General features: G+C 31.1%; 1 protein-coding gene across 1 annotated transcript; it reads right to left on the minus strand.

Moving 5' to 3' along the window:
- Nucleotides 1-2,595: 2,595 nt before the first annotated feature.
- On the minus strand, nucleotides 2,596-18,639 carry LOC142321026 (uncharacterized). The gene is made up of 5 exons (XM_075359019.1): nucleotides 18,436-18,639; nucleotides 13,460-13,577; nucleotides 7,310-7,437; nucleotides 6,172-6,266; nucleotides 2,596-2,962 (listed from the first exon to the last, which is right to left on the minus strand). Exons 1-5 carry the CDS (start codon nucleotides 18,487-18,489, stop codon nucleotides 2,917-2,919), a joined length of 441 nt encoding a protein of 146 aa, XP_075215134.1. The 5' UTR covers nucleotides 18,490-18,639; the 3' UTR covers nucleotides 2,596-2,916.
- Between the last annotated feature and the right edge of the window lie 6,799 nt (nucleotides 18,640-25,438).

Here is a 25,438-nt window from a genome sequence, read left to right on the forward strand (position 1 = left end):
GTAGGAAATATCTCGTTGATGACTGGACACTCGCAAAATGAATTAAATATACCCTTTTCTTAAAATGAGCTAAGGTATGCCTTGAATAATAATTCTAGTGACACTTCCCCCAGAAATGATATCAGGCTTGGCTTGTTATCGCACCTCCCAGTTACTGTACAACGACATCTTTTTTGTATCTCTATTACAATGTTCTCTGATCAGGTGTTTCCAGATTCTTGGTCAGAACCATTGATTCCTGTACTGAAACCTGGTAATGATAAACATGCCCCACAAGTTATCGTCCTAACTCCTTCACCAGTGCCCTGTGGAAGGTTATGGAACGAAAGCTAAACTGTCGTCTAGTTTGGTACTTCGACAGAAACTCACTGACTATACTCGAACAATGTGGTTTCCGCCAAGGCAGATCATCTATCGATCATGTGGTTGCCCTTCAATCTGTCATTCAAAACGCCTTCCTACTTCACCTATGCCTCATTGCTGTATGTTTTGATATGCATAAGGCTTATGACACTGCTTGGAGTACAGGAACCCTAAGTACACTGCATGAATGGGGTATACAAGGAAATTTCATTGCATTTATCAGGGATTTCCTCAGTAGTGGTCCTTTCAAATTCGAGTTGGGAGGTAAAGTAACACTTCTCTGTGGTGTGACAGCACCACAGAGAAGTGTTACTTTATTTACGTCAAAAACCTGTTATGTGTTTTTTATTTGTAGATTATTTTTCAATTTACATAGCATGTAGAACTTTAGCTATTAGTGAGAGGCTTCTCTAAAATATAATAACCCGTTTAGAATCCTGGTGTAAAAGGACTGATTTAAGTTTTCTCTGGAGAAAACGAAATGTATCTGCTTTTGCATGGTAAACCAGTTAAACCATGCACGTGGGTTAGATTTTTATGATTGTGGTTTGAACTAACATTAGTCATTAAAGGAGGTGAAGGTAAAATGTTTATAAAAACTAGGCAGGATAAGAGTTTTATCTCTTAAAATGCAAATTTTGATATGGTATTCTCTAACCCGCATCTTAATCGATATCAGGATATCTGAGATATACTGTTCCGCTATGCAACTGAGTTCAGCACCTTTTCTTAGCTCTAAATATACAGTTCCCTCCAGTACCTCTTGTTACTAAATGTTATTACCTTTAGCAGCCTTTTCTCTCATGCATTACTGATTTATCTTTGGTCAATATCAAAAAAGGACACGAATCCGGTTTTCTTACTAAACAGGTTTTTTTAATAGTAAACAGTGTGAATCCAGATGCTATAGTCTATACAGATGGCTCTACACACAACAATAATTCTGTTGGTTGTGCTTTTGTAGTTGTAGGATATCCATCTTTGTCCTTCCCAGTATCGCCAACATTTTCATCACAGAGCTGTTTGCGATTAACAAGGCCTTAAACGTACTTAGCCCAACATTCCGACACATACTTCTCTGTTCTGATTTCATGACTGCCTTGCAAGCCACTAACCATTAGTGACCTGTACTCGACACCCTGTTGTCTGTGAAATTCAGTGTGTTATTTCACAAATTATTAAAGTAATACAACTGTGAGCTTGTACTAGATCCCCAGTCTAATTGGAATTTCAGGCAATGAGCGCACTGATTGTGCAGTAAAAGGGGCTTGTTTACAGCCTCCTTTCATTAATCGCATTGTTTCGAATGATCTTGTCAGTTTTCTAAAGTGTGGTTTGGGATGAGACGCAGAGTGAATGGAATCCTACCATCAATGAAATAAACTTCAACCAGTTAAAGGCAGTGTGTCACCCTGAAGCTCTTGTAGGAATAACAGTTATGAGAAGTTATTATTTGCCATTTGCGAATAAGACACATTAGGCTCACTCATGGATACCTGATGGCTCAAACAGTTGCATCCATTTGTGCTTGCTACGACTGCCAACTAACTATGCACTACATCCTTGTGAATTGAATCTGTTATGCAGCATGTGCATCTTGATTCAAAATTTGATTATTCATACAGTCCTTATCATCTGTGTATACCATTTGGCATATGCCAGTTGTTGATTTCGTTATTTTAATTTACCTTTTTAATGTTGTATTCACAGTGGTTTTATTTCACTTTTAATGAATGAATTTTCTGCCTATTTATTTGTTTACCATATAAATATCATATCCGGGTGCTTGAATCTAGTTTTAGTGTTTGTTTTGTTATATGTTTTTTTCTGAGCGATGACAATGTGAAAAAGTTTTTTGCAAAAAAAAAATTAAGTAGTGTTTAGTTACCAGTTAATTTTGTTTATTATTATTTCTTCTTTTTTTCCATTTACTTTAATACATAATTTTTTATATATACTTTTTTATAGTATTTACTGATGATAGTTTAACCATTGTAATTGCCATCTAAGTTTACTATGTAAGAACTTTTTATAAATGTTTTATAGAACAATAGTTTTTTAGAATTTATTTCTTTTGCTGTACTGTAAGTATACTGATGATTCATATTATCAGTACACATTATTTTTGAAAAACAAAATTATTAAGAGGGGGTTTTGGCTATTTTGACTATTTTTTGTATCTAACTACTTACTGAAACAGTTTGGATAGTGTTAACATAAATAACAGCAGGGTAGTGCATGTTTGTGTATCACTTTATTTAGTTTTAAAAATTAATTAGATTTTTTAGAATAAATTTGAACTACCAGTGACTATAATTAGTTCCACTAACAATAACACTGAGTACAAGCTCCATGGTGTTATAAGAAAGTTAAAAAATACGTAAATATAATAGTGTTTTAGAGGTTGCCATTTTTATACCAATACTTTATCATAGTTTTGACTTAAAATATTACAAGTTTGAGAAATTGAGAATAAACAGTGTTAGATAGCTTCATAGTTGTTTTATATGTAGAACAAACAGGTGTAAGATATTTCTGATTATTGCCTTTATTTCACCCTTTCAGTCGTATTTTTGCTATATTTTCAGGTTCTGGATGACTGAAAAAAAAGGAAATAGTCAAAAAATTTATATTTAATTAATAAAAATATTTTTTTTTAAATTTAAAAATAGCAGTTGTGTGAGGGTATATTAACATGCAATAGGCATTTTACAAAATAATATTTTAAATCTCCCTTAAATAATTAAAATTAAATGATAATATTAGTCAGTACTATGATTAGTACTGATTAAGATGGGACTGTGATGAGACTGGCATACTGTGACGGGACTGGCATCATTGTAATTAAAGAAATTAAGAAATTTAACGTCATCATTGTTATATTCTACTCTTAAATCAGGTCAACCAAAGAGTATATTCAGTCAGATTATGTTTATAGTAGATGTACAACATTGAAATAATTGGTATTGTACATGTACGTATTATAAATATTGGTCATTTCCAATCATCAAACAACTTAAAATATATCATTTTTTGTAAAGGTATGTTATTTGTAGAACAGGTTACTTGATAACATAAAAAATGCTCAAAGTGTGCATGGTTTATTGACTTGTTAGGTTTTTTGTTAAATAACAAACTTGATGGAGGGGTCATAGTTTATGAATGAATGCCTAAGATAATAACTTTGACTCTTGCTTCTGGATGGTTCTTATGGAATGGCGATTTTGATGAGACACATATTGTTTGAGTGGTCAGACTGTAGGATTGTGTTCTGATCCTTTTTTATTTTTTGATTGTAGATGTTTGTGAAGATTTTAGATGGTTCATCTGTTAGAAGATACCAATTGTTGCATTGTTTTCCCAGCTGTACTCCCTTTCAGGCTATCCTCTGAAAACTATTTCAATAATGGAACCTTAGTTGGTCTAGCAGGAATGTACTTGGTGAAAAAGACTTCAGTTAGTAAAATTTGAGTATTAGGAAAATGATTAGAGAATATTCTTGTTTTATCCTTCTACTCTTTAATAGCATGGTCTCTCATGCATGTGTGTGCACCACACACACACACACACACACACACACACACACACACACACACACACACACACACACACACACATATATATATATATATATATATATATTTAATAATTCATAATTTATATAAACCACCACCACCACCACACATATACAAAGTAAGATTGATCTACCTTCAATCAAGTTAACCTTTAAAAATCCTTTCTCATGTAAATGTCAGATCTTGTTCTTCAAGTTAATAAGGCATTTTCGAATCTCTCAGATCCATCATCTGAGAGATGGATCTCGTGTTTTATAAATTATGAATGATTAATTATATTTCAACACACAGAAAAAATGTTTGAAAAAAAATTTATATAGGTATACACTTTATAATCTTATGCTCAAATTCACATTTCTTTGTAATTATGTTTTGTATACAATAAAGATAATGTTAAGTTCAAACTGTACTGTATAATTCTACACTTGAAATCCAGGTACATGTAATATGTTATTTCTGCAATATTTTCCTGCTGAAGATGAGTAAGGTTTGTTTTCAGAAAATGTAGAAAATATGCATATTTCCTTTATACAGATTTTTCTGATGCAGTGTTATGAAATGGAACTAAATTCACACAAAATTTTTTTCAATTCTTAAGCACTGTAGCACTTGGCATAATTGATATTAGAAAACTGCTCTCATATAAATTCGTATCATTTAAACAGTAAAGTAAATGTATGAAGACAGAATTACTCAGACAAAAGTAAAATCTACTGCTTTGTTTTAGTAATGAATAACTTAATTGTGGTTTGTTTAACCTTTTTATTTATTTATTTTTACCAGCTTCAACAAAGAATTCATTTTTGACATATTTTTCAGAATTCATGAGCATCACAATCTGCTCTAGAACATTGTTGATTCTCACTATCTGAATGAATGAATCTTTACAATATATTATGCAATTTAGAATAATCTTTTATTAATTTAGTCCTAATCTTTGATGGAATTTTTAAGCTATGATTTGAACATGAATGTTGCTTTTATAATTTTTAATTCATATTCATGAGTATTTTCATTCCTTTAAAGGAAAATATTTTATGGTTAATGAGATAGAAATGTATGTCACAGAAAACTTTTTGATAATTTATGAGGAAAAGTAGGAGTTGCAGGATTAGGCCTTAAGGAAAGCTGTGTACTTATAAGTACTTAAATTAAATACTGTGGTATATTATGATAATTTTTTGTCATCATTAAACACATGGTTTATTATGTATTAATAGGGGTCACTTGTTTTTTCCTTAAAATATTCTGTGGTTGCTTTCTGTAAATTACTTGTTTAATCAAATAGTTCTCTTATATTTAAGGGTTCTCTGTAGCTGTATAAAAATTAGCCATTCAAAATGGAATACTTGAATTTTATATTAATTTCCTTCTCACATATTTGCTTGTGTATTGCAAAAACCTACACAACATTCCACTCTGTAACTAAAATATAGTTTCATTTCATACCTTGTTTTAAATTTACTTTTGAAAAAAGATGAACATGATGATTTAATTAATTTTTTTTTATTAAAGCTTATTTTAATTAATTTATGTTAATAACAAACAATAATTCATAAAGCCAGACTGATTAAATGAAGTACAGTAATGGAATATAAACTGATCTGTGTTTCATTTATCCTTTAGTATCAGATGTTAAAATGATTCAGAATGTATTAAAATTTTATAATAGCTGAGCCAGTAATATATTCATTTGCAGATATAGAGGTTATGAATTCAAAACCAATGGTGATGATGCTTAAATATTGTGATTTTTTTTTAATGAGCAATTCTGTTATATTTAAATTTACAAACTGTTTTTAAAATTCAGAAAAGTGCCATTAGAACTAATATGGAAAAAATAGGCTTACTTAAGTACATTTTGTTCAAGATAAAATGTTAGTATAATGTTTATATAACTATTGTTTATAATTATTAAATTAAGCAATGATATAGCCATTCAAATTTCTCCTTAAATCAGACAGGATTCCTATATTCTAAGCTTCCATTTAAAAGTAGAACCAACAAGTGTGCTGTGTGTATGTAATGGTTATGTTACCTCATCCATTATTTATCTCCTTGTTTGCAAATGCGCTTCTATAATATGTTTGACAGCTATCACATTGTGAGCAGAGAAATTAATTCATGATAATTTTGACTGGTTGATTGTTTTATTGCATTGTTTATTTACATTTTAGTTTATTAATTAGCAGTTTATGTGTGTTGCTTATTTTAAAATTTAACTTGTACTTACTTTCTATAAACTTCCTTTTCAAATTTTGAAATTATTTTTGATACTACTAATGTTGTATTTCCAAGAATTACAGTTTTCAACTTACTTCGAAGTCCCTGTAAGAAAGCAATCCAATCAACAAATGACATAATACTTGAAGATGGGTTATTGAGTATTATCAATGTGCAGTAACTTGGTCAAACTTTAATTTCATCTATTTTACTGAATAAAATAAAATTTGTAATGTAATTCTTCTGCTGATATCAGTAAATATAATCTGATTAGTTATTTCTATTATAATTTCGTCGTAAAACTGATTTCTACTTTTTAATTTGAAACTATATTTATTTTTTAGGTATATTAATACACAATGAAAAATTTGCAGCATTGGTTGTAGTGATGACTTGACTGATAATTTATTGATTAGATCTTATTTACTTTACACTACAATTAATATGAATAAGAAAGAATGTATGCTATAACAACACGGATCATAACAATAAAATCAGGGGTAACTGGAATTTTTCTTTCAGAAATGTATTATAACGTTCATAATACATATTATTATTTTATGTTATAACCCTGTAAATAATGAAAGCATGTTTACTACAATACTATATAAATTGCAATTATCATCAATGTTATTATCAATCAATGAAAATTTAATTATCAGGATATTTTTATCATAAGTAACATTACATGTTAACAAAGTATAACATTTTTATTCCTCTATCTTAAGTCTAATAAAATTCATGTAATGAAATAATTTAGCATACCACTCTGGGATACAAAACAGATCAGAAGAGCAACTTGTTTTCTAAGCATTTAAAGCAACATTACAATATTATTAAGATTTTATGATGTCAAAAAGAAAACCAATATAGTCTTGAAAAATGTTCACATTACTAGAGGTTAGAAGAAAGATAAGTATATTTTTAATGGAAACTTGTGGTTGATTAGATGTTAACACTTATCAAAGCAAATTTATTTTACAAGCCTTAGACATGAAAAAGAGACTATTCTTAATCAATAAAAAATAATTTAAAAAACTATACTCATAATTATTAATACAAATTCTTTAAATACAATAATTAAATAAATAATATAATGTTTTTAATTATCGTAAATTTTAAATATGAAGAGAAATTAATATAATTACCTTAGTAATAGTAAAAGATGTAACTGATGCATTTAATAAGTGAGATAAGTATTCAATAAGTCTTGCATTGCATTCTGATCCAATTCCTTTTGAATTAACACTCACCCTTACTGTATGCTCTTTAATAGCTGAAATAATATAAAGTAAAGTATAATAATATTTTTTAGTACATGAAATTCACTTATTCTTGAAAGCTGAACATAAGTTGAATATAAACTGAAAAAAACATCAAGTAAATATAACAGTAATAGTGAAATACAATCATATGATAGTGTAAGTTTTGTCATGTGTTCGCAGCTCAATCAGAATATTGAGAGATTGACAATTGAAAATGTTTATATAATTACAATTTATTGGTTTAAAAACATCTGTAAAACAAGACAAATCAATAATAATAATAGTAAACAATAATCATAAAACAAATAATAACCATAATAATCACAACCACAGCAATAATATAATAATAATAAACAGTGATTACATACAAATAGAATTTAAAGTAATTGTCAGGATTTATTATTTTATCAGGATGTCAGGATTTATTTTAATTATCAGGATTTTATTAACTACAGGTAGTTAAATATAATTCAGTCCTATCGGTAAAAGATTTAGCTTGACCACTAGTCTTGCTAATGTTAAACTTGTATTGTGTTATTAGTATAACACTTTTAACCACTATTCTTGCATTAACAACAATAGTACAATACATAAGACAAGTATGAAGTTCTTTCACTATAAATGCCTTTGCTGTTTACAAATAAAACTATCCTAACAATTTATGAATGAAATTTAGTACATTATCTCTTCCACTTACTAACAGTAACTTACTGGAATTACTTGTAACGTCACCCTAATCACGTCGAACTTAATTCACTAGAAATTCACTCTTTCACTGAACTCGCATAATAACTCCTTGCTTAGCACTCTCTCGCAGACTGACAACTCGTAGACTCTCATCTCGCAAACTGACATCATAATGTCTCGCTTAGACTGATCTTTCCTGGAGTATTTATACTCCTACCCTCTTTAACTGCCAAATCGGATCCAATTCGAAGCTTGAGAATGATTGTCCACCCTCACACATTCCCATGAAATTCCTACCTTGGTTTGGTAATTCTTCTCATGGAACAACATCTGTTTAGGTGTGACAGTGGACAGCATTACAAAAGACGATTGTTAAATGAACCTGTTAGCTTTACTAATGAGGTTTCTTTTAGCCCTTTTCTGGATTTCTTCCTTATTTTATTTTCTAATACTTTCTTCTTAATTGGTAGGAATCCATTACTAAGGTCTGTTATCCTGGTCTTGTTACAGTATTTATAAAGAGCAATTTTAGATAGAAAAATTACAGTATGTCCTAGATGTTCTTATGCCCCTCATTGCAATTGACATGTTCTACTGTTTTGAAAGTTCCTAAGAAATAATTTATTTCTTGCAGTTTGTATTCCTGTTCTTAGTCACACAGTCACTCACTCTCTTGTTTCAGTTTTGCCCATGACTGGTATGAGCAGACATAGTTACAATGTTGAGAGTGGTTGGTGACCTATGTTTGGGTACTGAAACAACTCATGGGACAAATAATGCCACAAATCATGAATGCTATAACAACGACCTACTTCATACAGTAACGATTCTTGATCAGAAGAAGCGTGCATTTGTTTCTGACAATAGTAAAAACATACTGTACTGCAGACAAGAGAAGACACTAGTTTAAACATATGTTGCTGTTGCCAATTTAACTGTTGATAAGTGCAGCAAGATGATGCTCCCCCCTTGCCCTTTCATTCACCTTATTTTACTGTTTGAGTGTGCAATTTTCTAAATGAACAATTTACAGGCCATTGAATTGATCAGAGCTCACAAGCATCACCAGCTCCTTTGCAATGGCCACCATGTAACCCCATCCTTACTATATATCTGACAAATATTAAATGTTTTGTGAATGTCAAAATATTAGTTTGTTGGCTTAAAAACTTATCAGCTTATGGTTTTATGTTCAAAAACTTCTGTTTGTAATTAAAAAAACACACATTACTTGTTCATTTTGTTTTCACAGTAAATTATAATAAACATTATTGAACAAAAAAAAGAAAAAAACAAATGAAAATTCTAGCTGAGAAGATCCTTTATTTCTAAAAAACGAAAGTTCATATGAAGAATTCTAGATATTCCATATGAACTATTTGCTGTTTTTATTTTCAGTAGCAGGTATTACACTAAAAAATGAGTTTATTCTCTAAGAGTGGTTTTTATAAACATTATCTTAGCAAGTGTTTAAAATTTAAGCACAAAAGTAGCAAAATCTCCCGAAAAGGAAGTATTGAAGATATTCTGTGATGAATGATTTTTACTTTGTATTTATGTAAAAGATTAACAGCTACATTGTATTACTGGTACCTTCTCATAGAAGTGGTAAATATTTTTTTTTAAATTAGAGGAAATTATAAGAAAAATAAATTATCATAAATACAAAATTATGATCAATTTTTGTTCCACTGATTCTTTCATTTGAGCTTTTTTAAATCATTGAAAGATTTTAAATAAATCTTAAATATTCCAAGTGGATAATAAATCATGAAAAAAATTATTTTTGATTAACAACAGGGTAAAATACTATTTAAAATTTGTAAAGATTGTTTGAATATTTTATTTTGTAGAAAAATAGCCAAAAAGAAATAAACAAAATAAAGAAAAAAAGTAAAATAAAGAAACTTCGTTTTAGCTATTTTGTTTAAACACATCCAATGAGATAAACCCCCCAAAAAAAAAATTTATGAAAGAAACTGTCACTCCTTTATGAATATTTAAGGCAAACGATTGCCTGTAGATACTCTTACCCATGACTGGGTAAGATTAAGCTCTATGCAAATTTCATTAAAAATCAGTTTTGCTGTTGTTACTTAATACAGAAATTAATACATTTTAGGCAACGTTGGAAATTTTTTCTGAAACAGTAAATTATGAAAAAATCACATTGTGAAAAATGTGTGAATAAAAGTGTTATTAATTTTATATGGACACATTTCAATAAATATTAATTTTATGTTAACTGTAAGACCAATTAGATTTCTAAAAATCCATAAACATAATAACACCATTGAACTGGGTTTAGTGCTTGGTTAATTTGAACAGATAAATAACTGAAACTGTTACTGAACTTTAAGCAGGTTAGTTACTTGGAAATAAAAGGCAGGCATGTGTGAGAAAGGAATAGTGGCTAGTCTGTAAAGTAATATTTAAGTTCATAAATAATTAACTGAAATACATTCTAGTAGTAGAAAATAATTTATATCACTTTTTATGATACTAATATTTTCACAATAATTACTATTTCTTAAGGCACATCAATATATGTCTTTAATTATTAAAAAATGTGTTTTTTAAAGTTTTAATAAAAGATTTTATTTGTTGGTCAGAATGAACAGTTCATTGGAAAACTCAATCAGAAATGAATTTTTTCATGCATATTTATAATTCAGACTCATTTTTATTGCATGTTATTAAAAATTTATTTAAGAAGGCCTTTAAAATTTAAAGGTCTTTCGATCAGTTCAAACATCTCATTTCAGATGCACACAGCTCTTAGCACTTCACTTGGCTCCATACACTATTTAAGCCAGTTCCATACTACATTCAGCCAGTCTTCTTCAATAGCCTTCATGGACTCAACGTAACATTACATATATGGTTCAATCATATTACATCAAACTTAAAAAAATAATTTTTATAAGTTACATATTAAAATAAAAATAATTACATATAGATTACAAAGGTTTATTTATTCATGAGCCAACACCAAGACGACGATTATTTGACATCCATATATATATATTTTTTGTTTTTAAATTAGGATATTTTGCATTGAAATTATGGTATATCTTAAAATAGCTTTTCTTAACTCTGGGGCAAACCTGAGAAAAAGATAAAAGTTAAGATTCATCATGTGAAAACCAACCTTATTAATGCCTTAATCATTTGTGTAAATTGATATCCATGTAGCCAATATTAGGAGTATGACTATATAAAAATCATGCTTTTGTTTATTTAATGTATCATTCTTTTGCAACAGCAATTTACTGGAATTTTTTTTAAAACATCGTTTTAAAGGTTTTTGAATGGTGTAGAATTTCATACTGATTTTAGAAAACAGTTTAGAATTTGTTGACATTAATTTGTTTTAATATGCATATGCTGTTAAATTTAATAAGGTATCTTGAATATTAGACTTTCAAATAAACATCTAACTACCTTTCAAGTTATTCATTGTGAAAATTTTTTTCATTCACTTTTTGCAATAATTACAAGATTAAAAATGTTAATTATAACTTTATATTAAAAAATTAATAATAAAAAATTCCACCTTTTCATTGCACAAATAAGTTTATAAGTATCACAAGTAAAGTTTTTTGTTATTTAATTAAAATACGTTTTTAATTAATAATAGTCAAATATTAAGTAATGAATATTTATTATAATTACACAGTGTTACTAGGCAGAGAAATGTTTTAATACTAATACGTAATGACAGTTTAATGGCAACCAATCACAATAATATTTATAATTAAACAATACTTGTAATTTGTATAAGGGTTATTTTTTTCCAAGGTCCGATCGGTCGCGAAATAGAAACCCGCGCAAAAATCGGATGAACCTTTGCGCATATGTGTTGTGCAGCGTCTCTAGTATGGCCTTCAGTCACGCCGCGTCACTTCGTTTAGTTCTGAACACGCAGTTAGTACGTAAACATGTCTACAACAATAGCATCTCCCGCCAATTGTGAAGTGCGTGCGGTAATTCGATTTCTTCAGGCTGAGTGTGTAATGCAGCTGAAATTCATCGACGAATAAGTAATGTGTTCGGTGAAACTTCAATGAGTGACAGCAAAGTGCGACAATGGTGCAGGAACTTTAAAGGAGGACGTTTAGATGTTCATGATGCAGGCGGTCGGGGAAGGAAGCGAGTGTCAACCGATGATCTCGTTGAGCGAGTGGATGAGGCAATTCGAGAAAATCGTCGGTTCACAATTTCTGTATAGAGTGATTCGTTTCCTGAAATTTCAAGGTCAGCTCTCTACACCATTGTGAGTGAGAGACTTCAGTACCGCAAACTGTGTGCGAGATGGGTTCCCAAGATGCTGTCTGTCCATCACAAAACAATGAGGATGGACGCCTCCCTAATGTTTCTCCAGCACTACCACAATGAAGGAGAAGATTTTTTGAACTAAACAGTCACAGGGGACGAGACATGGGTCCATTTCGAAACTGAAGAAACAACAGAACAATCCAAACAGTGGATGCATTCTCATTCTCCCAGTAAACCAAAGAAGTTCAAGCGAACCTTCTCCAACAGAAAGTGTATGGCTACTGTGTTCTGGGACTAGAATGGAGGTTTCTTGGTGGAATTCATGGAACGTGGCACGACCATCACTGCAGTCTCATACTGCGTGACTTTTCAACGTCTACGAAAGGCAATTCAGAATAAGCAGGGAGGAATGTTGTCATCAGGCATTGTCTTTCTCCATGACAATGCTCGGCCGCACACTGCAGCTGTAACAAAGAAGCTTCTGCAGCGTTTTTGTTGGGAAGTGTTCGATCACCCACCATACAGCTCGGACTTGGCTCCATCCGATTTTCACTTCTTTGCTCACATGAAACGCTGGCTAGGAGGACAACATTTTGGCACAGACATCGAACTGCAGACCAGAATAGAAACATGGCTGGAAACAGGTGGCTCCGTTCTATGACAAGATTATTGGAAAGTTGGTACCACGCTATGACAAATGTCTAAATCAGAGTGGCGACTATGTAGAGAAATAGCGTAACTATATAAGTACTTGTTACAAATAAAAAAAAATTTATTTTCACTGTGGTTTTAATTTCGTGACCGATCGTACCTTGAAAAAAATAACCCTCTTTTTTTACTAAACCAACTATACTTTAATCAGATTACAAAGTATAAGTTTTACATAAGTGGATAGCAACATAAGAAAAGTCTTATTATACATTCCTCATAAAGAACTGTAGGACTTAATTCTAAAATAAAAATTATTGCTTATTAACTTGAGTATAGTTTACTTTTATGATGATTATTTAGACCAGCATCATACTGAATTACAACAATGAATTCAAGTGATAATTATACTTTAATTACCTGTTATCTTAGTTTCGTTGCAGAAGTGTTTGACATTAGCTTTAAAGTACATAATAATACAATCATCATCTCGAATAACTGCTTCTGTTCTTATTAGCTTTCGGGTATTACAAATGCACTGTAAAGAATTTTTTTTATTAATTTCAAAAAAGTTGTCATTATTACTTTTGAAAATAACCAAATAAGAGATTACCAATAAAGCTTTGATTTTTTTTATCATCTTTTAATCAGTGTATTAAGTGATAAAAACTTATTTTTAATTACTTTATCTGCCACTTCACTTCAGAATAACCTCAGAAATCAAAATGAAAATAATGTTTTATGAATAAAACTATGATATTTTCACATTACTTATATCTATGTACCCAACCCAGGTACTACTATTTTTTATAATACAACTTTTTATGGTTATTTAAACATAATCTTCTAAATATTTCAAAATGCAGAAGTAAACTTACAAAACCAAGCCAGAAGCAGAGCAGTTATACAATCTAAAAACAAATTATTACACTTCATTGTCTGAAGTCATTAGTTTTTTTTTTTTGTCTTCAGTCATTTGACTGGTTTGATGCAGCTCTCCAAGATTCCCTATCTAGTGCTAGTCGTTTCATTTCAGTATACCCTCTACATCCTACATCCCTAACAATTTGTTTTACATATTCCAAACGTGGCCTCCCTACACAATTTTTTCCTTCTACCTGTCCTTCCAATATTAAAGCGACTATTCCAGGATGCCTTAGTATGTGGCCTATAAGTTTGTCTCTTCTTTTAACTATATTTCTCCAAATGCTTCTTTCTTCATCTATTTGTCACAATACCTCTTCATTTGTCACTTTATCCACCCATCTGATTTTTAACATTCTCCTATAGCACCACATTTCAAAAGCTTCTAATCTTTTCTTCTCAGATACTCCGATTGTCCAAGTTTCACTTCCATATAAAGCGACACTCCAAACATACACTTTCAAAAATCTTTTCCTGACATTTAAATTAATTTTTGATGTAAACAAATTATATTTTTTACTGAAGGCTCGTTTCGCTTGTGCTATTCGGCATTTTATATCGCTCCTACTTCGTCCATCTTTAGTAATTCTACTTCCCAAATAACAAAATTCTTCTACCTCCATAATCTTTTCTCCTCCTATTTTCATATTTAGTGGTCCATCTTTGTTATTTCTACTACATTTCATTACTTTTGTTTTGTTCTTGTTTATTTTCATTGCGATAGTTCTTCATCTATGCCGTTCATTGTTTCTTCTAAATCCTTTTTACTCTCGGCTAGAATTACTATACATCAGCAAATCATAGCATCTTTATCTTTTCACCTTGTACTATTACTCCGAATCTAAATTGTTCTTTAACATCATTAACTGCTAGTTCCATGTAAAGATTAAAAAGTAACGGAGATAGGGAACATCCTTGTCAGACTCCCTTTCTTATTATGGCTTCTTTCTTATATTCTTCAATTGTTACTGTTGCTGTTTGGTTCCTGTACATGTTAGCAATTGTTCTTCTATCTCTGTATTTGAACCCTAATTTTTTTTAAAATGCTGAACATTTTATTCCAGTCTACGTTATCGAATGCCTTTTCTAGGTCTATAAACGCCAAGTATGTTGATTTGTTTTTCTTTAATCTTCCTTCTACTATTAATCTGAGGCCTAAAATTGCTTCCCTTGTCCCTATACTTTTCCTGAAACCAAATTGGTCTTCTCCTAACACTTCTTTCACTCTCCTCTCAATTCTTCTGTATAGAATTCTAGTTAAGATTTTTGATGCATGACTAGTTAAACTAACTGTTCTGTATTCTTCACATTTATCTGCCCCTGCTTTCTTTGGTATCATTACTATAACACTTTTTTGAAGTCTGACGGAAATTCCCCTTTTTCATAAATATTACACACCAGTTTGTATAATCTATCAATCGCTTCCTCACCTGCACTCCGCAGTAATTCTACAGGTATTCCGTCTATTCCAGGAGCCTTACTGCCATTTAAATCTTTTAATGCTCTCTTAAATTCAGATCTCAGTATTGTTTCTCCCATTTCATCCTCCTCAACTTCCTCTTCTTCCTCTATAACACCATTTTCTAATTCATTTCCTCCGTATAACTGTTCAATATATTCCACCCATCTATCGACTTTACCTTTCGTATTATATATTGGTGTACCATCTTTGTTTAACACATTATTAGATTTTAATTTATGTACCCCAAAATTTTCCTTAACTTTCCTGTATGCTCCGTCCATTTTACCAATGTTCATTTCTCTTTCCACTTCTGAACACTTTTCTTTAATCCACTCTTCTTTCGCCAGTTTGCACTTCCTGTTTACAGCATTTCTTAATTGCCGATAGTTCCTTTTACTTTCTTCATCACTAACATTCTTATATTTTCTACGTTCATCCATCAGCTGCAATATATCATCTGAAACCCAAGGTTTTCTACCAGTTCTCTTTATTCCGCCTAAGTTTGCTTCTGCTGATTTAAGAATTTCCTTTCTAACATTCTCCCATTCTTCTTCTACATTTTCTACCTTATCTTTTTTACTCAGACCTCTTGCGATGTCCTCCTCAAAAATCTTCTTTACCTTCTCTTCCTCAAGCTTCTCTAAATTCCACCAATTCATCTGACACCTTTTCTTCAGGTTTTTAAACCCCAATCTACATTTCATTATCACCAAATTATGGTCGCTATCAATGTCTGCTAAGTCATTAGTAAGTTCTGTAATTTATTTTTTGTTTTTTTTTTTTAATTTTTTTAGAATGGTCTGACTGCTGTGATCATTAGTCACAAAAAAGTGCCTACAGCATACCATTAACTGCACCCTGCATTCTTAACATCAATAATTTGTTGGAAGTAGTTCAATGGATTTTGAATATTGCCCTGTAAAAGTTTTCATTACTTCAGTCTCTTTACTTTCTGTGAACTATCCGAAGATGTTTCAGATATAATGGTGGAACCACCGTATAGTAAGAAGTTCATTTTGTTGTCTAACCCAAAACTTGTTTGGTTATTTGTTAATATGGTGAAATTTTAATACAGCTTTGCTTCACAAAGATCCTTTGGAAGCACAATTCCATTCTAAAGTGAACCATTTTTTTTATTTTTTAGTGTTAATTATGTTTGCAATAACTATTCACCTATTACATCTTGTTTAAGTTGCAGATTACATTTCAGTGTTAGCACAAACTTAATTTATCTCTCATTAAAGAATCAAGTAGAAATTAATTTTGGCAAAAAATAAAATAGATTAAGTAATAAAATTAGCTGACTTACATACAAGTGATGAATACATATGCTAGCATATATCAATAATGTTTAACATATATCAAAGTTTGTAACATTTTTTGGAGAAAAATTATTTGTGCTGCTTTCAGAATCATGAAGAAAATAACTGAAAAATTCATTGTACTTTTTCACTTTGCATTACAAAACTGCAGTGCATGCACTTAAAAAGGTAATGGGATAGCATATTCACCCATAGATACAAAGAATACATAAAAGCAGTAAACAAAGATCAAAATTAATGTTTGCAAATTATCTCACAGAGGTAGAATACCACAACATGAAAATGGATTGTTAAGCACATCATGCAAATTTTATATCTAGCACATTAAAGTTACAAGCTTGTCTATCGCACATTTGAATAACATGATATTAACAATAACCATAAATTAAAAAAGAAAAAAAATTGAATGGGTAAATACAATTAGTTTAATTATACTATTTCACAACAAACAACTACTTCCCTAACTATTTTAATATGAGCACAATAAAAAAAAAAATTAGTTAATGATAGTAAGCATAGTAATGTTTGAAATTTAAAATGGAACCAAACATTTTGAAACAGGCTGGCAAAAATGATACAGGACCAAGATACAGTATGCCAATATTACATTCAAAGTTGAAATCAAATTAGCTCATTGGCTTAACAGCAAGCCTTGGATAGAAACAGAGACTTTTTTAAATCACTTCTGTTGTTGACTTAACACATCAAGATTCTTCACGAATCTAGAAATGAAACTTTTTCTGAATTTTCATATAATTCTTTGAAAATTAATTGTTTTGATAGTAGGCTCAAATATATCTGTAATTTTGTCACAAAAAGAGCATGAGTAACCATGCACTCATGGCTTCGAATCCAACTTCATGTACATATATTTTTTTTTTTAACTTTTTTTTTTTAATTTAAATATATTGATTTATTAATAATTATTAGCCTCTGTAAACATTTTTTAATAAAATAAAAAGTATATAAAATTTTATTTCACTAATAACTTCTGATTTTTTTCATTTTTTTTATTGTTATTATTGAATTATTATTTATTGTTAATTTTTTTACAATTAGAGGTTAATAATTATTAATAAATCAATATATTTAAATTAAAAAAAAAGTTAAAAAAAGGAGATAAAGTTGAATTCGAACCGATGTGCCTTCCCCTTGTAAGATCCAAATATTTCATTAATTAGAAATTGATTTGGCTATAACTCTGAAATCAATCAAAATAAGTAGCACTTATGATATATCGTTGAAAAGCTCTCAATGAGGGCTTATTATTGCAGTTGAGAAAAAGTTAAAAATCCATTTTTGAGCTTTTTTGGACACTTTTAATCCAGTCAATTGTATTCAAAAGGGGAGGTGCACAACTAGATGTTACAACAGTCCTAAATCCAATATTTGAACATCCTACGGCTAATCGTTTTTGAGTTATGTGAGATATATTTTCGCAAACGTACATACGTACAGATGTCACACCAAAATAGTCAAAATGGATTCACCCATGGTCAAAATGAATATTTCTGTTGAAATCTGAAAACCGAAATTTTTCGTGATCACATACTTCCTTGTACGAAGTAAAGGAAGTACTTCCTTAAGTAAAGAAAGTAGTACAAGGAAGTAAAAATGAACATGCTTTTCACATTTTATGCAAGTTTAAAAGAAATAAAATCATTGATAAAATTCAAGTAAGTTATTACCTTCAGGCACATTAATGTAATCACAAAAATAGCCACTTTCAAAATAAACATCATGTATTAAATTTGGCAGTTAATAAAGCTTTCATTTCTTTATGAAAAGAATAAACTGTGACAATTGTTGACAAAATATGTTAAAAAACTGAATTAATTATTTATGTAAAGTTTACATTAATGTGGTGATTTGAAAGAAGAAACTGATAAAAATCTGTTAATATCTATTACATAATTAAACAACTGAAACTCATTTAGAATATATTAAATTTTTTTATTGTTAGTTTATCTTTTATTTCACTGATAGGTATATCTGTCAGAAAGAAATTAATAATTACTGTTTTCTTCAAAATAATTTTTACAAATTATCAAATTTTCAATCTGTTCTGAAATATAAACTCATATCACAGGAATATGTTGAAGAATAGTAATAAAATTTGGTATCAATGTGGACACTGACATTCTCAACTAAAAAATACAAAAGTTTAATGTTTACAAATTTAAAATAACAGCCCTGTAAATCACTGTCTTAAATCTTAATATGTTAATTATTAATATCTTATAACATTTATTTTAGTTACACTGCAAATTATGGTAGTTAACAAAAATCTGAGAATTTTGATGCAAAAAAAATCTATTTGTTCAAATATGATATCAAACATATGAGTTATGGAAATGCTGTTTTACTAAAAAAAAAAAAAATTGCTGGATGTTAATGATTTTACTATCTCTTCCATAGTCCAACCCTTAATCTTTTCCCATTTACCCTAACGTATCACTATTATTGGTACTCTTCCTCATATTCTTTACACCTGGTAAACCATCTTAATATAGATATTTCCATTTTTCATTAATATTTTCAATTCCTACCTTCTTTATTTTTTGCATTTTTTGTTTTCCTAGTTCATTTTAATAGCTCATTTCTTCTCAACTGGTTCTCTGGGAGGGGGAAACATCAAGGTCACATGCAGATAAAATTAGAATTAGTACTTGGAATGTTTTGACGTTACTTAAAGCAGGAAATCTAGAGAATGCAAAAAGGGAAATAGAAAAGAACAGGTTGGATGTCCTGGGTTTGAGTGAGATGAAGTGGAAAGGAAGAGGGAAGTTGCAGAGTGGAGGATACAAAATCTTTTATTCAGGTGGAGAAAGGAGTGGTGAATATGGAGTGGGAATTTTGCTGAGCCCACAGATGACAGACAGTGTAGAAAGAGTAAGAAATGTCAATGAAAGAATATTGTTGTTGAGATTGAAGGGCAAAGGAGAAGATCTAGTGATAATACAAGTGTATATGCCAACAAGCCAACATCAAGATGAGGAGATTGAAGAATGCTATAATAAAATTCAGGAACTGATAGATGGGAAAAGGAGAGGAGCTTGCATTATAGTGATGGGAGATTAGAATGCGGTGGTATGGGAAGGATTGGAGGGAAATGTTGTGGGAGACTTTGGGTTAGGTATAAGAAATGCAAGAGGGACAAGCTTATTTTTACACGGATTTGAATACTAGATCGTGGATACTGGTGTTCTTTGGTGGTTGGGTTTCAATTAACCACATATCTCAGGAACGGTCGAACTGAGATTGTACAAGACTACATTTTCTTCATTTACACTCAACAAGACTTCATTTACACTCATACATATCATCCTCTGAAGTATTATCTGAACGGTAGTTACCGGAGGCTAAACAGGAAAAAGAAAGAAGAAGAGGGACAAGCTTGGTGGATTTCTGTAAGGAGAACTCTTTGTTAATTGGTAATACGCTATTCCAAGCCCACAAGAGACATGATACACATGGACATCAAGAATAAATGGAGAGAGGTACCAGATAGATTACTTTATGATAGAAAACAAGTATAGAAATTGTTTAAAAAATTCAAAAAACATATCCAGATGCAGATATAGATTCGGACCATAATCTTGTGGTGAAAGAGTTATGGATGAGGATGAAGAGAGTGAACAAAGGAAAAAGAGTAGAGAGGTTAAATAGGGAGGTACTGAAAGATAGAGACAAAAGGGAACGGGAAGAGAACACAGATCCAAACACAAGATGGATATATATATGAAGGAGGATCTAATAAATGCCATCAAAGATGCAAGGGGTAAAAAGCAGACTAGGAGGATAAAGAAAGAATGGGTTACAGAGATGATGCTGGATAAAATGGATCAGAGAAGAAAGTGGAAGAATGTCAGAACAGAAAAGGGTAAGATGTACAGGAAACTAAATAATGAATTAAGAAGAGACAGAAATGGTGTGAAAAACATGGTTGATGGAGAGGTGTGAATATATTCAGAAATTGAAGAGGGTAAGGAAGTTTGAAGAGATGTATGGAATAGTTATGGAACTGGTATTTAAAAAGGTAGAAAGTAAAACTAGAATGGAAATAGCGACAGAAGATGGGGAGGTGGTTGATGGGAAGGTTCTAGATAGACGGAAACGGTATGTGGAAGGACTTTATGAAGTAGGTAAAAGACCAGAAATCCTAGGAATTGAAGATGAATCAGAAGTGTGTGAGGAGGAGAAAGGTTGTTACATTATGGAGGGAGAGGTGGGAAAAGCCTTAAAGGAAATGAAGAACAGGAAAGCATGTGAAGTCGATGACGTACCAGCTGAGCTATGGAAAGGTTTAGGGGAAAGGGGAGTTAGCGATATCACAAGCCTGTGTAATTTGATATACGAGATTGGTGATTGGCCGGAAGATTTTGTGACTGCTACTGTGGTCCCAATCGAAAAGAAGAAGAATGCATTGAAATGTAGGGAATATAGAACCATTAGCCTTATATCGCATGCAGCTAAGATACTACTAAGAGTTTTGAATGGGAGACTTTATGGAAGACTAGAGAGGTCAATTGGGGAAGAGCAGTTTGGGTTTAGAATGAGGAAGGGAACAAGGGATGCAATAGAGTTAATAAGAGAGATCAGATGTTGGGTAAAGTTAACAAAAAACACGCAGCTCGTATTTGCCAAAAGAAATTGGACTTTAATGAGAAAGAAAACAACTGAACTTATGTTAAAGCATAACCTTAAATTAAATGAAATTATGAAATAAACATAACTTAATTTCACATAAGAAATATCAACTGAAATCAGCATATCAGCAGTAATAATATTAAGATGAGTTACAATTATATATTTAGAAAAACAAAACATCAATAAACATAGTAAGTCTGGAAAACTATTGCATTACTGACAAATGCTGTAATATTGAAAAATTAGCAATGAACAAATGTCATTAACTTAGAAAATTAAATTACAATAAATCTTAATTGGCACTGGCCTTTCCTGATTTATGAACAACAAACTTAGCATTAAATAATTCAAACGTGTAATTCTAGTTTAATGTAGAAAAAAGGCCACAATAATATTATAGTACAAAAAGAGCTAATTACAATAATCAAATTGAAATAAATAAACATATAAATAGAGTTCCTTTACTAGTAAGCTTTCTTGAATACATAAAATTACAAAGAAGTCCTAAAATATAACTGTACATCAGGAGTAATTTGCTTTAGGTTAATTTAAGAGAAGTATTATGAATACAGTTCATGAATAGAAAAGAATTAATCTCGGCGATTAACAAGTTACAAGATTAGAGTTAATTACATTAGATTAGATTAAAATTACATTGTTAGATTAAAAAGATAGAGTTAATTACAATAACAACAAATTGAAATTAATTAACCACGTAAAATAGGTTGCAGCTGAACGATGACACAACCTTATATAAATCACCTGTCGTGACTGTACTTAAGTGAATAAATGGTTTTTAAACTAAACTTGAAAATGCATAAGGTCCGATGAATTCCACAAATTTTTAATGATAAAATAACTGTTTAACGTAATAAATAATGAAAATTGAACTTGCCTGTAGCACACAAATATTAGTAAGAGACGAACTCGTGAATGAATACATACAGTAATCCTGGGCGTAGTCCGCAGTGGTGTATCAGAAATACGGGGGTAGGACGTGGTTTAGAAATTGAGCAGGACGTGGCGTCTCAAAAATGTAGCAACGAGTTCGGAGGGATTCTGAATCGATGAAAATGTAATCAGCAGCTAGAGAAGATTCGCGTCGATAGAACTGGCAGTTTGTAGTAATTGAAGCACTTTCAGCATAGACGTAATATACAGAATTTGAAGATTAAACTTGACAAAGAAAGGCAAAAACAAAACATAGAGATCGGTGAAATAACGAACCACTGACTGGTAGAACTAGAGATAATTTCGACAGAGAAATACCGCAACGGGTATGCGAGTATGAATGCGATGAATATAGAAAGCGAAAAGTCATAAGCGACTTTACATGGTGAAGGTCTGGTCTACTCTGACGAAAAGATGGCGTGAGTGAAAGAAGGGGGAAACCACAGCTAGGCAGTGGACAGGAGAGAGTGTGTGTAAAAAACAAGAGAAGTGTCTTAGTGTTAGTATGAGAACGATTAGAGAAAACGTGTTGGAATTCGAGAACGAAGACATAACAAAAATAATTTACAAGCAAGCAGACCACTAAAGAATTACGTAAGACAGATAGGAAATAATTCTGAATACGCAAGTTGAAGAAATGACATCAGGGCCGACAAAGAGAAATAGACTTCTAGGAACTATGACAATATTGAAATTGGTTGAGAATAAAAAACACTAAGCCTAATATATACATTAAGGTTAAACAGCAATGAAATAATGCGCGATAGAAATAAGCTAACACCATAACATTGAATTCATTGGAATAAAACGACTTTACGCAAACTGCGTAAACATCGGAGAAAGATATATTGAAAAGCAAAGAGATTTATATGTTGTCTTCATAGATCTGGAGAAGGCATTTGACAGGGTGGAATGGGATAGATTTTTGAGAATCTTAAAGGAAAAAGGAGTGCTTGGAGGGAAAGGAGATTAATAAGAAATATGTACTTGTCACAGAAGGTAAAAATAAAGATTGGGAATGAGTTATCGGAGGAAAGCAGACTTGGGAGAGGGGTGCGGCAGGAATGTTACCTGGAAGCGATAATTGAAAAGAGTCTAACTGGTAATAAGGGTGTAAATATTGGAGGAAAGAGGATAGAGTGTGTTAGGTTTGCTGATGACATGGCAGTGTTGTCAGAGTGAGTACATTATGAATGAAATGTTGAGAAGACTAAATCAAACCTATGAGGAGTATGGGATGAAGATGATAAATACAAAGAAGACAAAAAGCATGATAATTAGCAAATTAACCAAAAGGGCAACAATTAGGATTGGGGGAAATAAAGTTGAGCATCCTTCAAGGACCTGGGGTGCATCATTAAGGAAGATATGAAGTGTGATCAGGAAGTTAAAGTACTAATTGCTAGGGCATTCAACAAAGGAAGCATTCAACAAAATGAGTAGAGTGCTATGTAGCAAACTAGATCTGCAACTAAGGAAAAAACTTGCAAGATGTTTTGTGTGGAGTGTGGCCCTTTATGGGGCAGAGACATGGACTATTAGGAAGGGAGAGGAGAGAAGATTGGAGGCCTTTGAAATGTGGATTTGGAGGAGGATGGAAAAGATCAGCTGGACGGAGAGAGTTTGGAATGAGAAGGTGCTTTTTAGAGTGGGAGAAGAGAGGGCAATAATTGAAATAATAAAAAGAAGAAAATGCAGTTGGTTGGGACATTGGCTGAGACGTGACTGCCTGTTGGTGATGGCATTGGAAGGATTTGTAACGGGGAGAAAAGCAAGAGGTTGGAGACGAATGAAAATAGTAGACAATATAAAAAGGGAAAGAAGTTACTATAAATGAAATGGATGGCACAGAAACGAGAAGAATGGAGAGTGGCCATGTGAAACTTGCCTTTGGGCAGAACACTTATTTCTTCTCAGGTTGAGTTGTTACCGATGTCTTAGCTTCATGTGTAAGAATTATCTAAAAATGTACCTTGAGCAGAAATTTCTTATGCATAATTGTCATTTATTAAATTATTTCCTCTCACTCTGTAGAGAAAATTTATAAGGGAAATATGCAGCAGTTTATTCTGTTTTGAAAAATACCAATTTTTATTTTTAAAATCTTAAAATTAATTTTCTAGTAACAGTTTTTTCACTGATATTTTGTAAAACTTATTAAGGGAGTCATGAGTTTTGCTTTCCGAATGTAATAATTGTCACATTTGTTTTGAGAGACAGGAAATCCTTAAATATTAAAACAATTTGTTTAATTCTGATAGATAAAAAACACAGTTTAGAGAAACTGGTCCCTTTCATCTCCAAGAAAAAGCTAATATAATTGAAAAAAACTAGTCTATCACAAAATCAGTTAATAATGAGAAGTGTAACTGATATTTGACTATTTACTATGGACAAAAATTGGGAGTAACAGACAATGGAGAAAGTGTACAGATGTAACTTAACAGTGCACAAAAGAAACTGGGAAATCTAGGATTAATCAGATTCTTGGATGAATCTTGTTCAATAAGAATCTTCACAAAATGTCTACCTAAATTTGATGAAAGAGAACAACCATACCTATTAATGCCATTGATGTCGTTGCATCATATTATTCTCTGTTATGATCCTTCACAGTTATTCCAGATTTGTCTCTTTCTTCTGAAAAAATCTATACATTTAATAAGAAATCTTTAGTTACTACTGTCTAACACAATTTCTGTCTATCACTCTCACAAAAGTCCTTCATAATCTATAAATGCAAGATGTGGCTTCAAATTAAAGTGTTTTCTTGGCAAACATCTGTTAGATGAAAAGATATAATGGAGGCCTTCCTCCTGAAGCCACAATCATATCACATATATTGATATATATATATATATATATATATATATATATATTTCAGTTCTGGTAAAAATCCTGGCCAGCTTGACATTTTTCAAAATAATTAATTTCTAATTCATCACAAAAGTAATTGAAATTGGACATCAGCCAGGTGTGAGTATGGTATGGGTGTTGTATACACACCATTATGTATATGTGTTATATAAGGTATGGTATGGTAGGTATATTAATAAATAATTATGTTATATTTGGTAAATGTATTATTAT

Source organism: Lycorma delicatula, chromosome 3, assembly GCF_047948215.1.
Source record: "Lycorma delicatula isolate Av1 chromosome 3, ASM4794821v1, whole genome shotgun sequence".
Classification (NCBI taxonomy): domain Eukaryota; kingdom Metazoa; phylum Arthropoda; class Insecta; order Hemiptera; family Fulgoridae; genus Lycorma; species Lycorma delicatula.

Bases quoted from the DNA above. Each gene is read 5' to 3' on its own strand.
- LOC142321026 (XM_075359019.1), bottom strand. From the start codon at position 18,489: ATGATGTTTATTTTGAAAGTGGCTATTTTTGTGATTACATTAATGTGC. The intron at 6,267-7,309 runs GTAATTATATTA...GCTTTCTTACAG, and splicing joins CATCTTTTACTATTACTAAG to GGACTTCGAAGTAAGTTGAA. The intron at 2,963-6,171 runs GTAAGTACAAGT...CTTTTTTTTCAG, and splicing joins GAAAAGGAAGTTTATAGAAA to TCATCCAGAACCTGAAAATA.